The 22201-nt window shown below is 39.1% G+C and overlaps 3 protein-coding genes across 3 annotated transcripts in view; all 3 read right to left on the bottom strand.

Annotated features, from left to right (window-relative positions):
* Positions 1–22201, bottom strand: part of LOC145437891 (uncharacterized) — a 194357-nt gene that overhangs the window by 3189 nt on the left and 168967 nt on the right. The window lies entirely within an intron of this gene.
* Positions 1–22201, bottom strand: part of LOC145437976 (uncharacterized) — a 574293-nt gene that overhangs the window by 512040 nt on the left and 40052 nt on the right. The window lies entirely within an intron of this gene.
* LOC145437928 (tyrosine-protein phosphatase non-receptor type 7-like) lies at positions 1099–21511 on the bottom strand. Its single transcript, XM_080315299.1, has 7 exons — positions 19836–21511; positions 19675–19771; positions 18553–18620; positions 15369–15497; positions 3670–3801; positions 1231–1373; positions 1099–1111 (listed from the first exon to the last, which is right to left on the bottom strand). Exons 1-7 carry the CDS (start codon positions 19875–19877, stop codon positions 1099–1101), a joined length of 624 nt encoding a protein of 207 aa, XP_080171425.1. The 5' UTR covers positions 19878–21511.

The following is a 22201-nucleotide window of genomic DNA, read 5'->3' as shown; positions in this document are numbered from 1 at the left end:
ACCTAGACTTTTTGAAAGTCGGTCAATTCTGAACAACCCTAATGAGTATATACAATGATACTATTGCGCTATATTGCGTCTAAATCTGCACGGAAAGTCGGGTCGGATTATTGGGGACCGGCTCCGGTTCTGGCGGGTTCGGGATTTCAACTGTCTCAACTGCAGAAAATGGTTAGTGCATTATTCGGGCTACTCATTTTCGGACATTTGCCAAGTTTTAGCTACATTCTGTCGGACTGATGTAGTACTATACTGTTTACGCAATTTGATTCGAAATGTCCTGGCTATATCGACCATATAAAACGACTTGTTGGACTAATATAGTGCTCTGAATTAAGACCACAAATGCATTTGGCAAGTTACGAATTGATATTGGTTGTGAAGAAGACCATGTTACAGAAATGTTATTGGGGACACTGCCAATGTTTATCGAACTCAGGAGTCTCGAACAGCGACCCTGTCCTGTGGTCCCGTGGCCAGTCAGTTCGACGGTACGTTCGGCCGTGTCAATGTCCCGGTATATCGTACATAGCGTTATCATATCAATTTGATCCACGTGATGCCGTTTAGTTATTATTTCACATACGCTCAGAATCAACTCAGCAATTCACCGGGCTTCACTAGTGTCATCTCACCAGTAGGTAGCATATTATAGGTATTAATACGGGTTTCTTGTATATGCAGCTTGTGACATTTAAGCAAGTTCTCTAGCATAACCTAGTGTTTTGTAGTATATTATTGTGTATATATTGCAAAGTTTCAGGTGCTGCCATTGGCGGAGAAGTAGCGGGAAATATTATCTGTCAGGCGTATCCCCTGTCCCCACCACAATAAGTAGGCTAGGCTATATTTCGCATATGCTGTGACATCGAATCAACTCTTCTTTAAACGTAGCAGGTCATGTCTATGTACACTTGCGACATGTCGAACGACCATTACAGCTAAATAACAATAATTGATTCGACGAGCCGGCCTTGTGATAAAATGAGCTATTGGCCATCGGTCGACGTTCATATCTTCGTTTTCAGGATGCTGCAACACCAATTTTTGTCGATTGGGAAAATTTAAATTAATTGATTGCGCTCTTGTATTCCCAAGCTAAGAAATTGGCCTGCAAACGTAGATGTCGTTATGACCCCTGATACATATGGTATTTGATCAGGATGATTAGGTCTATAATACATCCAGTTCCGTGACTTAGTACAATTAAAGGTCGTGAAGGATACCTACCTGCAATGGACCACGATTGATTGCTTCCCCGTTTCACTAAACTGGTATATCACTTTCCTATAAAGTCGTATAAACGATGAAGTAGTTAGCGGTACCCCGTTTTCCGGCCATCTCTGAAACAGGTAGTGTGTTACCGCGATTTCCTGTAAATTAAATAACGTCCCATTTTACCGTATTTAAATTGTAGCAAATATGTAGACAAGCCTGAAGGAAACAGTTTATTGAATTTGCAATCACACTGGGGTGAATCGGTGTGGGTAATTTAGAATTCATTCGGGTAGATCGTATCGATTGCGACAAATTATCTGGGCCTCTGAAATGATAACACAAACTAGCATGCGATGCGGCATTTTCGAAGATGTAGAACCCGGGAAAGTTTCGGAATGGTGAGCGCCCGTGATTCGTTTGACGAAACATTGCAAATAAACAATACTAAAGTTAGGTTGCATGGTTTAAAGAAAATATCAATGACTTCAACTTTGTGCTTGCCGAGGTGTCCTCCGAGCGAGATAGTGTAATGGTTATGCGTCCGGCTTCTCGAGCGGTAGGTCGTGGGTTCGATTCCCGGCCGGGTCATACCAAAGACTCGAAAAATGGTATCCGCAGCTATCCTGCTAGGCGCTCAGCAATCACGGATAGCATGGAGGAGAAAAAAAAACGGGGGCGCAGACTAGATGACCCCATGGGGCCGTATCGCAACTCCGTCGCCAAAGCATCTCGATGGTGCAGGCGAGAAAGAATATCATATCTCTCTCTCTCTCTCTCTCTCATCATATTGACACTGTAGTCAATAGGTAGCGCTTTAGTAATTATGCAGAATCAAAGCTCTGGCATTTCACATTCACTGATAAACTTTTCTATAAGTATCAGTTACTTTACATCAGTGGTTCTTAACCTTTTTTCCTCCAGCGCCCTCTTTCAAAAATGGTCTGGGTCTGGCGCCCCCTATTTTAAGGAAAGTAGTAAGAAGCAATGGGTAAGCGGTCGAAGTCTGATTTCAGATTGGGACTTCAATATTAAAAAATATTTCACGCTTGAATTGCGCCCGAGGACCACCCGATTAATTAACGATATAATAATTGTGTGAGCTATATTTGGGATCAAAACAAGGTTCTTATAATAACCATCGGGTAAGGCCTACGGGCTCACACCATTTGGTTCGAGCTCGATGTACACATCCCGAATTCACTTGTGCGATTGTCAACACGGTCAAGTTAATTGTATTGGGTTTCGTTTTATTGCTTTGTGTGACTACTAAATCAACTGAGAATGTGGTAGAGGTATTTGCTCACATTGAATTTAGTACTAAACCAAGCTCTTAACTTGAACGTGAATGTGGGTCACAACACTAAGCAGTATCATCCTTTATGATATTGGACGATTAATTTTGCAGCTCTCAAATATTGTAGCTCTAATTTTTGACAATAAGCTTCAAAGCATCTTTACTGTACATGCACAAAGGGCATCACTCTCAAAAGTGGTAGAGTGCATTTTCGATTTCGACACTCTGTGCGCTGCAGGATACAATACCTATAGTTGGAAACATTTTGTGGAAAATAACACGAGCTAGTTTGACGGGAGTGTTATAACGGGGATTTGGCAATCAAAAAGTACGCGTAATTCATAACTGAATAAATGTATGAACTGGAACCACTTCATTCATGAAAGCATAGTCGGTGTATATTGCGCCCAGCGTGCAATGCTAGCTCAGGTATATGTGGAATTATTGTTCCACTGTATAATCATATGTCATTACTACACCATCTACTGTGAGGCCATTTTTCTTCAACGCCTCCTGAGCCCAGTGCTCCTCACATCGCCCCCTGATCGTTTCCACCCCGTTGAAAATCCAAGTCGCCCCTGGGTGCGCTGGAGACAAGGTTGAAAACCACTGCTTTAGATGGTTGGAGTCGATTGTAGACTGCTACATTAATGTAAGCCTTTTCATCAGTCATTAAGTTAACACGCCCATCTTGGTATCTTTCTATCAGTCATTAGACGGTTTATGATGTTTATTGGAAACGGTTAACAAGCGGGCTTTGAAATTAAAGTACAATCCTTTGTGCACTGAACATTTCCTGAGCCCGACAACGAAAACATGTGCAGTTATTCACCCGCTACAATATGAATATCTTTAAGGAAATGATTGTGAAAAGCAAATAAAACATGCTGTTTGTCGTTTTGTCTATCAATGCACTGGAATAGCTAAAGGCGAGCATTCGTGTCCCGGCTATTCGAATGCCTAGTTCTGGTCTTCGTGGTTTGGGATCTAAAATTACTCATTTGTCGACGGAAAGTAATCGACTTTTTTGCACAATCCATATAGCGGCAAATGTTATGGTACAATTATATTATTAAATACGCTGCCGCTTCAGACTGAAACTATTCGCCAAGAGTTTGCTTGCATGGTAGATTAATCATTCGATTGGTTGTTCTTACCTGTCCCTTGAAATTTACTTCAAGCTCAGTCTTGATACAGCCATCCGACACCTTCTCGTCCACATTGGTTTTCCGATAATCTCCATAACTGAATTCACAGTTGCGTGCTGGCCAGTATCTCTCGCATTGTCTCTAAACATTAGGACATATTTTATACGGACTCATAGCATATGATCATGATACTGTTAATGTAAACATGCATAAACATGGATTTATATGGCTGAGGATGGTTTTAACTCCGGAAAGTTTCTCATTGGTGTAAACACAATTCTATGACGCCACGCTTCACGTATCACCGGTAATTCTAAACTACATAGTAACGTATAAATGTATAATACCTTGAAGGTCTCGTGCAGTGTGTCTCAAACTGCGGGACGTGAAAGCGTATGACGGGCGTGAGGGGGATGGGAGTGGGGGCGAAGCCGCCAGAGAAAAAGGCGTTCCTTCTATAATTTTATTATTTTCTGAAACTTTCAAGTTCAACAACGTCAATAAGTATGTTTATATTGGGATTTTAGTGTCTTAATTGCATCGTAACATCCATACATCGATGCTAGATCTTGACTGATAACGGATGTTGCCCCGATCCGAAGATATCCAAGAATTATAAGTAACCGTTGAATGCATATAGCTGTTCGCTGATGCTTCTATAGTCGGTATGTCTATCACGCATCTGCTGTGCAGAGTGCGTTTGAAGCAGGGCTGTGGACTCGGTAAATTTTACCACCGACTCCGGCTCCGACTCCACACATTTTCAATATATCAACTCTGACTCCGACTCCCGAGTATTTAAACGTACCGACTCCGACTCCTGAGTCTTTAAATGTACCGACTCCGACTGCAACAGTATTGCCAATTTAATTCGAAAATTATATGCCACACTGTCGGTTGAATGACTATCATACAACCAATAAACATATGCAAACATATGATTAACGGTGGTATGCAAAATTGTTTCATTGTGGCACAGCTCGAATTAGCCACTATGCAATTAACATGAAACAATGATTTGCTAAATATCCTTCCTTTTTCATATTTTATAAGTTTGTATCACATGGACTCTCTAATATCCTAATATTTATGAATCATTCAAGCATAAGATGTATCCAATCCGGTATAAGTAAAATGTAGATAAAAAATCCAAGTGTAGCTCTTGCACATGTGTATGAGTCAGCAACTATTATAGAGATTGAACTTACTAATTTTCTTATTACACATGATTACAAGCACACCTCTTACTACTAGTAGACATTGGTCATAAATCAAATTTAGTAAGTAGTCAAACGCCATAGCTTACGTCTAGTTTTCATGTACATAGTCTAGTATTCAGTGGACTAGGACGTGCAGTCTTTCCTAATCATTTTTTGACCCAAAGTGCTAAGCTACACTACAAATATTTTTAATTTTGTCGAGTGGGAAGCATCGTTCGGTTATATTTACATCAATTTTACAATTTTACAAAACCAACCGATGCATTTGCTCTGTCACAGTAGGCCTATCATGGTATAATTTCAAATATTGCATCAATTCAGACTGCATCGAGAAAATGCGTATTGCGATTTTCTTCCTCTATGCAACTGAATTGTAATTTGAAAGTAATGACAAATTTTATCGATATCAGGGGTGGCTACTTTTCTCTATTTTTCATGTCAATTTTTACTGCAAATTTTTTCAAACACACAAAGGAGTGATTTAAAAACATGCCACAATCTATTTCTAGTACGGTTCTATACTCTTTGATTTGCAAAACAAATAGCGATATGATGTGTTAGCTGCATCTTACTATTAACCAGAGGTGGTCAGTAACGAAGTACTTCTACTTTTTCGAAGTACTCAAGTAGTTTTCCTCTACTTCTGGTACTTACTCAAGTAGATCTTTTTTTCGCCACTTCTACTTCTACTTCGTAATAATATGTGAACTACTTACTTACTTTTCGCTATTTTCAGTTTGTCAAGTAGAAGTAGTTTACCCCCAATAAGAAAGGTAGCCTAAGAAATTTCGGGGCTGTTTTCACGCAGTACCAACATTTAATTTTCATAAAAGTCATGTAATACCAAGAAATTTCGTTGCGCTTCGCGCACAGTAGATATGGTGTGGCAAATATGTTTTAACGGTAGTATCGCTGAATATAATTTAGATACCAGGTTGCGTGGTTCCGTTCACACCGCATTGTCACCTATATCAAATATTTCATCACAGTAAGTATGATCCCCCATAACGTTTAAAATATCGTTTCGCAATCTAGCAATAACCTGTTATACCAAGCAGCCCATGACGTGTCCTAATCTGGAAAACGTGGACTTTGATTTTTTTCAACAGTTCCCTGCATACACTATATAACAATTTCACGATCTGCCATATTTCTAATTAACATATACTAATCGCGCAAAGTGTTAAAGCCGTATCAGACACAACTTCTCCGTATAGCTTTTGAACTGAACTAGGGGCCTTATAATATGGGGGAGGGCGCCATGCCATGATATTCACTAAAACGGGGTGTTCGAGTAAACAAAGAATTAGTATCGCATTCCATAGCAATACTATCATTTACATCCCATGATATGGACGACTGTTATTCTGTCAAAAATTTACACCTCCTAGGATGTATCAATATGAATCAAGAGCTCCACACCTTCCGCATACCTCAATTTGCAGCTTTTGACAGTTCATGCGAACGAATTACGACCGTTTTCAAAACTACTTACTTACCTGAGTAGATTTAAAGCCAGCAAATTCTACTTCTACTTCAAGTAGTTTTAGGTTGCTTGTGAAATAAGTACTTCTACTCGTACTTGAGTAGAATTTTTCGTCGCTACTTCTACTTCTACTTGAGTAGCTTTCTTGACTACTTTGACCACCTCTGCTATTAACTATGACACAATGGCTTGCAAGCAAGAAGTTCAACTACCCCTGCCAAGCACGTTCGTGCCCGAACATTATGTAAATAGTTCGCTATATTAATTCTGTCGTTTAAATATGAAATAGTTTTCCATTTCACGAACGCCCGTGTAAAACAGCCCAAAATTACATTTTCACTGAGTCACCATTCTCGGGCTATTGCTTTTGTTAAAGTCACCGAAAGTGAGTTATTCTGTAATGCCTCGGCTCGAGTTTGCAGACATAAGGGGTTTGGGATGTAATATTTGACTTGTTTTAGTGGGAGGGGTTATAGCTATGCTGTTGGGTTTTTAAGGGGGAATTATTCCCGCATTACGTAGTTGTCTTGCTATGTGCCGTAAAAATGTGATTTTTAGCGGTGTTACCAGACCGTGCGTTAAATGGCAATAAAGTAACTAAGTGACAGCTCTACAGGAACTAGGTTATACAGCGGAACCTTTTGAATATCTCATACCGTTACAATTCAACAAAAAATTATAAATGCAACTTTTTACTGCAACATTTCTTAATATTAAGTGCAACTTTCTCGCGATTTTAGGGCAACAAAAACTTGCCCTGTTGATAACACTGGTCAACACATATTTTTAGACAGACAAAGTAAGAGAGGTTTTGGGTGTTCTGAAGGGCACTGATTCCGAATATGACCTGAGTATTTTTACAAATTGGCTCTTATTGTGGAGATAACTCATGGGGCTATTTTGACACAAAATCTCCCATTTTCGCGGTAATGACTAGATATAAAATCGGCTTTGTCGTACTATTAAGTTTAGAAATTCAGTATACTTGTTAATTTTACACACAGAAGACTATTTTAAATACAGCAACAGCTCTATATTTAGGGGTAATAGATTTATCATAGTTACAGACTTTCACGGATATCATGTACATAAATAAACTCTAGTCGTGTATATGAGTATTTACCTAGATACTCAGATAACGTGGCATTAATTCAATCAGTTTTACGTCAATCACCTATTGTAAATTTGAAATAATCTGTTGGAATCAGACTTGGACAACTAGTGAACTCTATTTGTCTAATTTCACTAAATTAGAGTGAAATGCCATTAATCTAATTCTAATCTACTTTGCGAAATGTTACTATGCTCCAATTCTAATTCTAATCTAATTTGGGATTTGTTGTTGTGTTCTAATTATAATTATAATCTAATTTGCGAAATATTCCTATGCTCTAATTTTAATTCTAATCTAATTTATTGTTCTCCTGAAAATGCCGGATTTTCCGCGGCATTTTACAGCGAGTTATCAAGAACATCCCTCTCGCAAAGAGAATCTAGTGGCAAGCCGCCATCGCATTACTTACACACCGTATACGATCATAAGTAGATATTGTGCGATGAATGATAGCCATGCTGGCATTGTTGTCTGCGAACATCAGTCTAGTTTCGATCACAAACAGAACAACAGCGAAGAAAAAAAGACAATCACAGGTTTGTTCACTTTCATGCCCTCAACTACACTCACAAAGAAGAGGGTGGTTACTTCAGATCTAACCAAATAAAATATATTAGAGGATGAGATGGAAAGATATTTCGCAGCAGAGAGTGTGATCATGGACTTTAATGTTTTGAGTTACTGGAAAAGAGAAAATCATTTTCCTCATCTCAAGGCTGCTGCTGTTCGAGAACTCGTAGGTATGACCGTAGGCCGTTTTCTAAGCGTCTCGGTCTTGGCAGTGGCCAAGCCATCGCACGTCAAGGAAATATACTTGTTTATATCAGCTGACTCTCCATCTATGGCAGTGGTTCCCAACCTTTTCCCACCCACGTACTATTTTGAGGTTTTATGCAGTGCTCGCGTACCACCTATACAAGTAACGCGCGTTTCCACCATTTATGACGTCGTCATACTCACGTATTTGACCTATGCGAGGTCTACAAATTCTATGAAACTATAGGTCAAACATACAGCCCGTGGGCTGGATCCGACCCGGATAGTAATTCTGAGTACATTGGGAAAAGATTACATTATCCATTACATCCACAGTAATAAACCAAATTACAACGTCTGCGTTGACGGTTGAATATCTTGTATTCATCACAACGCATATGCAGGGCTTGTATTCACCACAACGCCTACGCAGGGCTAACGCCTGATTATGACTAACGAGGGATTGGCCAACCTTTTTGCCGTTCACGGCCGCATTTCGACTATACTCGTGTAGCCTACGGCCGCATTCCATGGCATAGTCGTAATGAACGAGCTGGACGCCAAATACCCAGGTCAAAGTGTCTATGTCCATTTCTGGTGAACTTCGGACTAATCTATTTAATGATAGGCTTACTATGCGCACCGAAATCGCGAGTGGTCACTGGCAATGTTAAGGAAGAAAGTGTTCATAGCCGCGAGAAGGGCGAAAAAAATTCTGATTCACCATTGAATTTCGTCCTTGATATTAGTAGTTTTACATATTACCATGAAACATTTATCCTTTCTTATCCCGTGTGATCAGATTCACTGGTATAGAGTTGATGTAGGGGTGTTTTCAAAAAGGTAAAGCAAGTTATAAATTATAATGCATCTTCGGGTGGGCCAATTGATATTAGTCACTTTGTAGCATGCTGTTATTTCTTGACCTCCCATCCGGATTGTTAGTATAGTGAGGAGCACACGATTCCGAGCTGATATTTCCATATGTGAGGCGCATCATTTTCACTAATGTTCGCATCTGTATTGTGGGGCTCTGATTGCAAAGGGTGCTACTATATTAAAATCGGAAAATGTAGTTGAGTTGAATCGCGCGCAGCCCGAAGAAAATTTCAAGAATACTTAAAATCTTTCAAGAAATCGGGAGTCAATACGTAAATTCGAATTGCATGTCGACGGCCGCCAACACATACCAATTGAATTGCGTGTCTACGGCTGTACTAATTCCGTCTTACGGTCGCAGGTTGGCCACCCCTGGACTAAAGCAAAGGGAACACTGAAATATGTATACTTGTTTCGCCGGTAATGCCATTGTTTTAGCGGCTCTTAACTGTATTCAACCGGACAAACATCGTATTTTCGCCAATTTCATTGCTTGCCAATATTGGTGTTGCGACTCGCCAGAATGAAACTCCTACGATCCGTGTATTATCTATACATGCTTGATAATAAAGTATTCCAGAGAGAAGCAATGGCACGAGGCAACATTTTGGATTCCGTTGACTGGTCCAGCCCGCGAGTAATGTCATGACTTCGATCCCGCGATGCAATTTGAGTTTGACACCCCCTGAACTAGGCATTATCAGCCAGGGTTGATGGGATGTATGGAATTGTTTTTTCACCACCAGTCACAAGAAGAACAACATAAAATAAAAACACACAACAAAAGTCAATTTATTTAATGCGATGGCTGCATTTGTTTATTTTCCACTAGCTTGTCGATGCGTGGCATACGTTTGCTTACAGCGCATCGAAAGTCATGTATGGGCGCAACAAGTCGGTTTCGTTTCTTCGACTTGATAGTCATCATGGATGGAAATCCTTGCTCGCATTCCCACGTATAAGGGAAAATTAGCAGCTGGGGAATAGCGTGAGACGACGGCTTCAAAAAACTCAAAATCAATCTCACCTGCATTAATAACTCCCTCGGTCGAAAAAAAAAACAGAATCTACCCGCGTACCACCTGGAAGACCTTCGCGTACCACTAGTGGTACGCGTACCACAGGTTGGGAACCACTGATCTATGGAATGCTTTTGCCATCGCCGAAGCCATTTCAGCTAGTGATGAATAGTGTTATTAGGCACAGGCAATTTTCTTTGTTGAAACAACAACAATAATTTGAAACTGAAATCAATTTCATCATTTCAAAATTCTTTATTTCGCGTTCTTCCAAAATCACGAATCAGATCGCCGACCGCAAAATATGACCTCGTGGGCTGCATGTTGATGACCCCTGGTATACAGAGCAAAACGAACCAAGCTTGGTGTACAGACGCTAACCATAACCATTGTCATGGCTATTGGAATGCACTCTGATGTGATATGAACTGAACTTTTGGCTGTATTTATTTCTCATTCATAATTTCATTCAATTTTCAGGTTTTTGCGATTTCAGTAATTCTAATTCTAATTTTAATCTAATTCGGAAAAAAAATGTGTAGCTCTAATTCTAATTCTAATCTAATTTGGAAACATCTGCGTAGCTCTAATTCTAATTCTAATCTAATTTTGAAAACAACGTGTAGCTCTAATTCTAATTCTAATCTAATTTGAAAAAGCTGAAATTGTTCTAGTTGTCCAAGTCTGGTTGGAATACAATATTATAGGTATATTTTAATGAGAAATTGATTTTTGTACGATTTTCGCCTGTAAGCTATTTAGTGCAGCTTCTCGAAAGGTTCCGGCAATGGTCTGACATAATATGCTCATGCTCAATGGCTCATCTACTCTGCCCTCATATCTTTCTTTTGTTGTTCTGATGTCTTGGTAGAACCTCTCCCCTTGCTAATCCACAAGTTGATCGGGAAATATATCAAGATGACTGAACGGGAAGTGGACTTTTATGCTCATGTTTTTTCCAAGTTTTCGATATGCAGATACGAATTTTCGGACCAACTGTTTGTAGTTGGGTGCTTTGTGAGCATCTAAAAAGTTTTATTTACTACATCTTAGGAGAAATTATATGCTGTGAACTCCGCCTAATGTGAAATTGTAATCTTTCATCGGTATTCGAATATGCCAGATACCAGATTTAAGCTTCTCGTTTGATAGGGTTACTAGGTGTAGTACCCACTTCGTTGACTCCGTGGAAAATTATCCATTTACCAGTCAAAAGAAATGAGACACATATGAGTATTGTAGTTAAGCCTTTCAAGGACAAATTTTATAGTTTTATACTCCTCTTTAATCGTGGTAGAATGACCAATTGATACAGGAAAATATGAATTTCCGTTGTGCCAGAGTACAATTTTTAGGCTTGACAAACTGCTTTTTTGACAAACAAATATTTCGCATCATGCCCTGGTAATATTGATAGAATGACTGAGAATGACATCACGGTTCTTCATAGTCAATTAGCCATTTATGCGCTGCATAAGATTAGAAAAAAATACGATTTTCTTCCTACCAAGTGTAACATTTCAGGGTAAATACAGAAATTTTGGGCTTTTTTAGGGGTCTAAATATCTTCTGATAGAGAGCCAATCTGACAAAACTAATGTGATATTCGTAATCAGCAACCTCGAAAACCCTAGAAACGGCTCTCAGATGTTCTGCCTAATTTTTTTTCCATCATTTTGTTGATATTTTTTAGTCGTCCGATAGGAGCGAACCGAATTAGGTAACATTGTAAACAATACTGATATTAGTACGCTCTAAAATTGTAACAATTATGTCATGCAACTGTGCAGCGTGTAGTCGTGCCCTGGTCGCGCAAAGTGCGAAATTTTTTCAAAGGTAATGAAATGACTGAATTCTATCAATAAATATGTTACTAACATATATTGGGAGTCGCATCTGTATACCACTGGGCTCATTTGGCAAGGAGAGAATAACTCGACGTTTAGACATCAACGGTGTCGGTGAACAATTGAACATGCATCTATCATGTTATCTTCAAATTGCGAATATAGTTAGACTCAATTCTGTAAATAACATGTATTCATAATTTTCAGAAGGGGCTCCAATACTGAATGCAAGAAATCTAGTGACAATAAATCATGCGAAGTGCCAAGAGAAATTTCAAGTCAAATAAATCTGCTATGAAATATCCTACTTTATGGTCATATACGAAGATCTGCGATAAATGTGGCTGGCCCCTGGATACGTCAATGTGTCAGAACTGTTGTTTTAGTCATCATCAAATTTCGCGGTCGAGCTAATAAAATTTTGGTTGGCCTTGGAATTTTACCTGATGTTATGGATAATTTCGAGAATTACCACGCAGGTCACACAAAAGCTTCTCGCGGTATAGAATTTGGTCTGCGTGCCACGGGCTGGCCGCACCTGACCTGTATAGTTATTAACAACAGTGATTGGTGGTACATAAAAATTCTCATTAGAATCATTTGGAAGCAATTGTTTTAGTGATAGAGAAGTTGGAGTCGGAGTCGAAGTCAGGGTCATTTGCACAAACTCCGACTGCGACTCCAGTCTGTATTTTTTCGCACGACTCCGACTCCGACTCCAGCCATTATATTTTTTGCGACTCCGACTCCATCAAGCGAAAATTAGCCAAACTCCAACCCCACAGCCCGGATGGAAGGTACAAATTTATTGAGATAAGATATTTCCTTACATAAGATCATGTCATATGCCATATATGATGCCTTTTAAATGTGAGAAAGAAGGATTTAAATCAGGGGTGGGCAATTATTTTTCCCGGCGGTCCTAATGTGAAGCAGAAAATATGTTGGCGGGCTGAGACAAAAGGTTAGACTATATACTACAGCGTGGAGTTTTATTTATAAATTGTGAGAAGTGAATTACATTTTTAACACATGTTGCTAAGTGGATATCAGACTGCGACCCTAGCTGTGAGTAGCTCGGTAAAAGAGCATTGCTGTTTTTGCTATCTGGGTTAGAAGGTCCGCATCAGCCAAGTGTATGTATTCAATGCATTATTTTTCTCATAATGCCGCATCGAATTATATATCTTAAAGACGGGAACCTGATTGGTGTTCACGATAAAGTAAAAATACCGGTTTACGGATGAATTCAGAAAACAGATTTTTAATGCTCCAAATCTTTTTGAAATGTCGGCTCGACCTTCATCTGCATCTGTCATAGCTTGACGTAAAATCGCTTGTGAGTGAGGATGATCGCTAATTACGTGCACTGATTATATTATATTACAAATTGGGATTTGGACACGTATGATGTAAGAGTCTAGAACAGGCCAGGAAACACACAAAATTTAAACTTGAATACGGAAACAGCGACTTGTAATTTTAATTGGCACGGCATAACTTACTATATTTGCTTTATATTGAGCCTGGATTACTCACAAGACCTACGTAGTTACGTAATCGCCGTACGTAAATAAAGTAGACTTCAAAGTAAATGCATTTCAGGATCATTTTATACAGAAGTTTTTAATAAATAGATTTGTTAGTCTAAATTCAAATGAACATTTCGCGGTCCACCCAGAATCACCAGCGGGCCGGACAATGCCCAGGTCTTATTATTGATCGAAGTGACTTACAACGTCGCAGTAATCACTTCGAGTGTACACAACTAGGACACATATTCTAGAATGCAACTCTTGGAGAAGCGCATGTTATGGCAGCCCAAGAGTACTCAATTGAATTGTTCTCTTGCCGAACACCTGTAACCCGTAGAAAAAAACTATTTGTCCCGTGAAGAAATGACGCTTTGTTGTTCGACAATGGCAAATTATTTCCGCATTACGTTATTTCCGTGTGCGTGTAGGTAATAAATGGTATTTTAGGCGGTCTCGCCAGCCTCCATGAAAGGGGAAAGTACCAAATTCGACAGCTCTGCAAGAGCTGACAGCAAAATGCTGTCATGTAGGTTTCAAACCTGAAAAACATAAAAGTGTATGCATGATCTATTGCATAGCGTAAAACGAAACGGGACAAACAGATATGCTGCAAATCTTAAAAAACTGTTGGATTATACATGGAGCCGTTGAAGTTTTTCATACCCTACTAATATTATAAATATAAATACCACATATTACATTGTATTATAAATGCAAGTTCTTACAGCAACTTTTGTTACAATTAATTGCAACTTTCTCATGATTTTAGTGCAACAAAAAATTGCCTTACTAATTAGTAATCACAGGATAAAAATTGACATCGTGACAAAAATCTACATCATAATGTGCGCGCTGTTAAACTTACTTCTCTCGATTAGACGAGCAAACACGCATTCTCTAAATCAAATTGTTTTAGCGCCGATGACCGCCGTAAGCCATGTTGCCACGTTCACAATATTACTCAGCCAGATTTTCGTGTATTGCGTATAGTATTTCTTTTTGTATGCGCAACGTGAAAATTGGGATGAACTCGTGCATATATTCAGTATTCCAATTAGGCTTTGCAAAAGGTGATCGGCCAATGCAGCCATGCCGTTTTAATCAGCAAATAATTTCCGCTATCCAAGCTTTTAAATGCGATGTCAGAACCCCATTGCGTTAGAAGTAACAGACGGCGGACTGATTGGGTGCGAATTTGTAATCATCATGTATTCATTACTAACTTTTATTAAAATTGTATTACGAAATTGTAACGTAATGTAACATGACAATTCCTTTTTCACATGGCGCATTATGCTTTACATTACGTTCTCAAATAACGATGCAACGCCAAGTTATCATTGAAACGCTTTTTGATTTCAGTCGACTCGTCTGTACGCAAACCTTTCCTCAGATTCCAATTCAAGATGAAACGCGAACATATGACTTGTCATTAATTAATGAATTCAGTGCCGGTATAATAATCTCATATCAGTGTTTTACTAGTGTAGACAAAAATGGCAAGAAGGAACGCTCATTGTCGTGTGACTATGATGTCATAAAGACGGAGTTATGCCTGAGGTATATTGCATTAGTTACTAACTAACTATATCAGTATGTCCTATGTATAGGCTAATTCCCGTGGTATAGGCACCATTCATATTTAGGTATATTCACTGCTGGAAGGAAAAATCAGCAAATCCACATGCATAAATCAAAAGCTGCTATATTAGTCTGAATTCCGACAAGGCCAATATCTTCGATGTAAGCAATAATATCTCAGTTCGCCTCTTGTTTATGTAATATTTTTTTTGGTATGTCTTTTCATAGTAAGCTATAAAGACACATCAACTGCATGCATACGATTGCATACCCCACCATTGTCTTCGCATTTTGTCAGCATCACAATGATCCTGGATTCCTGTTCCACAATCATCCGCCAGAAGTCTATTATTGTGTTTCTCATTGGCCCCTGAGTTGCGATGAATATTTTGTCTCGGCCCTGCAGACACGACAAACACATATTGACTTCTGTTACCAGTACAGATACTAATGATAATGGACATATTATGATATGCCTGCAGTCACAGTAACAATCACAAGTGGAAGTCTCAGCTTTTTCGTGAGACACTCACGGATCACAGCTCATGACCGGCCATGCAAAGCGAATTTTTCATGGCCATCCATTACCAATTTTATGGCTGGCCATACGAATTCATCATGATCAACTACCAGGTAATGGGGCCCCAGTTCGATTCCCGTCGGAGGTTTATCAGGGCTCTTCCCTCATCGTCACCTTTCTTACGGTGAAAGAAACACCAGAAAAAGACCCGACGAAAGAAAGCACTCACGAGATCTGGAAAGGACTAGAAAGGTCCGCGGCTTCAAAAGATCGACAGCAAAAAGAATTGTGACATCGAGCACTCCAGGCCGATGAGGATGTAAGTCTAAAAGACAGCAACTGCCCGTCGTTCAGCATCCTTTTAGCTGTTCATTATATCGCATTGTGTCTTGAGGCGTTATAGGCTACAGCAGGGGTTCTCAACCCGCGGCCCGCAGACGTTTCTTTTGCGGCCCGCGACATCTTTCATTACGGAAGCAATTACTACTGGCATCGAATTGTTACATATTAATTTAGCTACTTAGCTTTCTTATCGCACTGTCTCTGTTTCGTTTGATTACTCATTCTTTGATGTGTTCTGGTATCATGATATAGGCCTATGCTGAAGTTTAGATTGATATTGTTTTGAATCGGTATTAGGCTGCACTCTGCTTCAAGATAATCCCGCTGCGTAGAACACTTTTAAAAAGTGTTTCACACACCGTGAGTGGCTTGAGCAGAAATAAGTACTATAGGAACGAGAACGTCGAAAGCTGGGTTTGTAACTCTGCGTGGAGCCATGAATTTGCTTCCCCAGATATAAATGGAAGACCGATGTGTCACATTTGTCAAAGAACAGTTGTCGTAACGAAGCGTCGAAGCTTAAAATGATACCACGCCTGAACCACGCCTGTTTTTCTGGCGTTTCACATATCGCCTGATCTTATAGAAAAAACGATGCTAGCTTGGTGGCAAGCCCAGCAATTCATATTTCTGGCATTGTTAAAATTGGCAGCGACGTTACAGACGCATTGTTCAAAATTGCTCAGAATATCGCTATACCAAAAGAATCTGCTAGAGAAGGTGTGATTTCAATAAGACTTCAAGATACTGTGCGAATATTCGCTGTTTCCCGAACTTAGCAGCGAGGACATCATGATCTGACAAATTTCGAAGCTACAGTTGTCTGATTCAACCGTGACCAGAAGAGTAACAGCGATGCCAGTCGATCTTTTATCGCATTTCTGAACCACGTTGCCGCGTAGACTACTTCAGCCTATAGCATTGGACGAATACACCGACTCCACAGACATGGCATAGCTAATTATCTGGGTGCATTTTATCAGAGTAGACATATTTGCAGAGGAAATGCGAAAAACAACAAATTTACAAAGCTGACTCCTGTAACTATTGGTGCAGGGCTCCATCAGCCATGGAAGGAAAGGAGAAGGGTGGATTGGTTTGCTCAGAAATGACCCCGAACAACAGACTTCTTTTCATATCACTGAGAGCTGAAAGTCATGATAATGGCCTCTGTAACGAACGAGTGGCCGTAATTTCATACTTGCTCACTCACGCATTGAAACAGGGAGTTCAGTTCTCTGTTGGAAGGGTTTGGGGTGCATATACCTACTTGGAAACGAATGCAATGCAGGCTCCATATGGGGATTTACTTGCGCCGCTGGAAGATACATATTCTCACAAAAAAAACAGCCACTGTAAACTTACGAACGCTGTCCAATGGACAGTGTCCATTAATGCCCCTGAATGCATGGAAATGTACTAAATGCCAGAATGCGACTGGTAAATAGGCTATAGTAGCCTGAATTGAATAGTAGCCCGCAAATACATGATAATAATATTCTGCGGTCCGCAGCGTCTTTATTTGTAAAAATGCGGCCCGTTGTACAAGGGAAGTTGAGAACCCCTGGGCTACAGTGTATGTTTCGTTCATATGAAAGTATAACTCGACGATTATTGATAATTCAATACGTATATATGCTATTTAGCGGCTAGGTTTATAGACAACTTCTACTGATATCACCCGTTCTGAAATGATGTCTTCGCTAACTTTTATATAGTAACATAAAGTACTTTCCAGCCCCAGCCCAACCCACTTAAAGAAATTATTCTATTTTTTGCGGAAAGTTCGTTCGTTCCGTCATCAATTTAACAAAATTCAAAACAAATATGATGATAGGATCACAATCAGTCAACTCTATGTAGAATTGTAGATAAATGAAATGAGTCGAATACATGCTCTTCTCAAAAGCATTCAGCGAGGCATGAGAAAGTCCGTCTCAAAATCACTGGAATTCGTGGATGAAGGTTGGTATTAATCTTCGCGCTCAGTGTATAACTAACATATATTACGGAATAATAATAACCAGAAATACCTAATAACCTGTGGGTAGTGAATTTAAATATTGATGATATTTATTTAGAGATGTACAAGTACTTGATTGAAGTTGGACAGGACACGAATAGAGGCAGGCAAGTCGTTGTGATATATTACAGAAGCAGCGGAAATTACTAGCTAGGCAAATGTGTCGATCTGCATGCCGCATAAACATCGTGAACAAATATGCAAAGTTCCTATTACTATTCATAATATTGGTAACGATATTCGAAGTTTTGGAAATACTTTGCGCTGGCCAAGTGATATTGGCATAAACAAACACAGGTATATATCGAATAATTCGGTATTAGTAGCTTTTATTAGTTTTTTTTTACAGCGATATCTAAAGCCTGAAGTTACACTCAATAATGTATAGCGCAATTTTTTTTATAATCGAACTAGTACAAGTACTCGCGACTATACGACTGACGTCATATCCACCTGACGGATATAATACGGAAGTCAGCTATCGCGGTGACAATAACTATAGAAGTGCAGTCAATTCAATGATGCATATCTTATCTCACTTATAATGATCCGAGATTATGACTATATTACCTTTATGTAACTTGCGTTGATATAGGTGTCACGGCCTTGCCCGTTCAAACAAACACGGTTCGCATCGTCTGCAGAGAATATATAGTGTGATATTTTGTTGATGATTTACCAAATGGCATTGTAAATGCTGTTTGAAATAAAAGTGTCGCATATGATGTGGTCTAACACTAAAAATATAAGTGTTAGAAAAATCTGACAGCAGTCATTTTCACTAGGTAGCTATGGGAATTTTAGCTAACAGATTTTTACAAAATGTGCATTTGAACGTTAGTCACAACGTTATATATAGCTGCGGTATCGACGTGACTCATGATCGCCGGTAATTCAATCTAAAAAAATAGGAAGTTTCTGGTTCGTGTTTCTACGTGGAGCGTATTTAGCCAATAGAAATAATCAAATACATATTACGTTTGTAGTCCAATCAACCTATTTGAAGGCACCTTAGTAAATTGTGTAATAGCGGACTTGGTTTGCTACGAAAATAGTATGTTCGTGAGTATTTGTGAACAGTATATGGCTATGCGAATGTGTTTCAATACCTAATTTTCAAAATATGTTCACCAATTCCCGCAATAATGCAAGGGTACCTGAGCTTATGGATTGTTTCCTTGCAAGAAGTTCGTGAAGAGAACAACGTTGAAAACCATTATTATTGTTGTTGTATTGTTGTATTGTTGTATAGCGTATTGTTGTCCAATACAAAAGAGTCGAACATAAATAACACTATGAAGGGTCATGTCACGTGACATCAATCTGGGTAAATCAATGACTTTTTCTGATGTATTATTTCATAGAACTGTTCGTCGGCGGGGTCGAAACGGCACTTAGTATAATGGTCAAACAGATATTGGAATCTCACAAACGTACCAGACTAAACACAATCAAAAAGAAAAAACGTCAGACGCATGTACGATACCAAGTTGACATCTTCACATGAAGCATAATTTTCTCAGATTGACAAGACAGGACTATCCAGCGGTGGTCACATATAATCGCCTAAATGATCAATTGACTATTTGGCATATACATTTATATATACTATACATATATGGAAGGTCTCGGCCAGCATGCGGCGGATTATTGAATTACATTTACACGTGCATCCTATTTGCTTTCACTCACATGGCACAATATTCCTGTCTCGATTTTTCATCGCAACTTCAGGCTTAAAACCTTCCGTCGACGAGGATGCGAGCTCTTTTGCTCTATGCTTCAGCTCCTTCAGAACAGCAGGATGACCGTAATTAGAAATGTAATAACACTAATAAATTATATCTACTGACTTTGAACTGGTTCTTGAAACGCATACCGTCTTCCGATTTCATTAAAACAAAGTATTCTTTTAGCGTATGCAAAGGTATTGCTGTTGAGTGTCCATGTTCTTTATACTTTTCGTAAGCTGCTGTTTAGCGATAAATCACAATGTTAGACGGTAAACTTAAAACTATGTAATAGAATAGAGCAGGGCTTTTCAATCTTTTTGAGGTCCATTCGCACTTTTTTGTAAAATAAATTTCATTCGCGCAAACTAACCTTAAATTGGTATACAAAAAGAATATGGGGACACATAACAGCATTTTGTTGTGCAACATATTGGCTACCATAGCTTAAGCAAATGGCTGTTAACCTTTTCTAAAATTGCTGAAGTACGCATATTTTAAGGACGGTAGTAGAAACAATGGTAAGAGTTATGACTCCGGTCGATCTTTTCGAGTTTGGACGACGCTATTAGAAATAACGCGAATCGCGCCCTAGCACCACTCGACCAATTAACACTTTAATTATTGTACGTGTTATATTAGGTCGATGTTGTTATAACAACCATCGGATACAGGCCCATGCCATCTGGTTCGAGCACGGTGTAGACATACTGAATTCACATCTGCGACTGTCAATACGGCGACGTTAATTGTATTGAGTTTTGTTTTATTGCCTTCTGTGAAAGTAAATCAACTTGGACAGTCATAGATCTTTACTCGTATTGAGTTTAGTACTGCACCTATAGGTAATACCTTTAATATTATTGTATTCCAAACAAAGCAACCAATAATAATAGAACGTTCATGTGATTTTGCGGGTCAAAGCATTAAGCAGTAGTATAATCCTCTATGATACGATGAAGAAATATTCAGATAATTTAATTTTGTAACTGTCACATACACATATATTTGGTAATTCAGTTTGACCAAAAATCTTCAAGGAAATTTAATGTACGAAGGGCTCTCACTCTCAAAAGTGATACAGTGCATCTTTCTTTGATTTCGGCACGCTGTGCGCTGCGGGTTAAAATACCTATAGTTCGAAACATTTTGTGGAAAGCAACCTGAGCTAGCGTGACGAGAGTATTTTAACGGGGAATTGTCGATCTAAAAGTACGTACGATAATTTTTATATATTACGCTGGCGACAAGGTTCAGAAACACTGTCTTAAGCTATCAAGTGTCTCATTAAAAAGGTTGGTCCTGAACTCGCGCGTTGCACAACCCTACACTAGCTCACTTCAACGGTCTTCGTCCATGTTTTCCAAAAAAACACATTCGCACAAATCATATCATGAATTCAAACCCCAAGGGTCGCTTGATTCTCATTCCCAAGCCATGTTTTCTGCTTGTCTCGCGTATTGGCTACAGTACGCAATACAGTGGCCTTGGATATGTAAAAACTATGGCAGAATTTTTTGCAATAAATTCAACAAATATTACATACATATTAACAGATGGCCTCGCACGGTGTGGACCCAAAATCACGCTCTTTGCGGTCCATATTTTAATAGCCTTTGAAGTGGTAAAAATTTGCGTTACAGTAACTTGCAAATGTGAGTCTGTAATGATGGTTATTACTACTATACTGATACCTCACACTAATCGAACAATTATTCCGAAATATGATGATTGTTTAGCGAAAGAAAGCAGAAAGTCAATTTGACGTCATTTTTCTAGCCGGACGCAAGGTCAGACGGGCTGATATACTGCATGTCTGCCTCTACACCAGATTTCGAACCAGGCTTTTGGTTTGGTAATAATATAGTTCGAAAATGATAATTCACTACGGCTTGTGCGAGCTACGATTAGGGGTACGTCGTAAGTCAAACAACGCTTTGCAATTGCGCCGCGACTACAAAAGTTACACTGACCTTGAATTTCCTATTAGGTTTATTTGAATTATTTCACGTCGAAGAAATTAACATATTATTCACGATTTTCATCAGCATTCATCCGGAATTTTATCCGCACCATTCGCACCATCTTCTTCATTAGCACTGCGTACCGTCACCAAGTTTGAAAAGTACTGGAATAGAGTACTCACGCTGATTTTTAATATCTTCATATTCTGACATTGATAGACTATTGTTTTTTGCTTTTATCTCTCCCGAAGATCTTCTGTTTACGAAAATATATAAAGGATATTATCAATAAGGGAAATTTATCCAGTAATGGTGGTAAAGTTTTCATGACTATGGCATTGTTGTGCATTGATGTTGACTTTAATACCGCACTCACCTTTTGTAATAAATTAATCCAGCTGCTGTAAGTGCCATGAGTACGATAGGGCCCAAAATATACGCCGCCAACCACCTGAGCTCTGCAGAGAATAAATAAATTAGTAGTCGATAAATAGTGCCGCGGTAGCATTCAGAAATGTGATAGTT

The sequence above is a fragment of the Botryllus schlosseri genome, chromosome 4, assembly GCF_051294905.1.
Source record: "Botryllus schlosseri isolate E-star chromosome 4, Bs_hap1, whole genome shotgun sequence".
Lineage (NCBI taxonomy): Eukaryota > Metazoa > Chordata > Ascidiacea > Stolidobranchia > Styelidae > Botryllus > Botryllus schlosseri.
This window is presented reverse-complemented; position numbering and strand designations above follow the sequence as displayed.

Bases quoted from the DNA above. Each gene is read 5' to 3' on its own strand.
- LOC145437928 (XM_080315299.1), bottom strand. From the start codon at position 19,877: ATGAAATCGGAAGACGGTATGCGTTTCAAGAACCAGTTCAAA. The intron at 3,802-15,368 runs GTATGCAATCGT...CCTAATGTTTAG, and splicing joins AATGCGAAGACAATGGTGGG to AGACAATGCGAGAGATACTG. The intron at 1,374-3,669 runs GTAAGAACAACC...TTTAATTTACAG, and splicing joins AAGTAAATTTCAAGGGACAG to GAAATCGCGGTAACACACTA.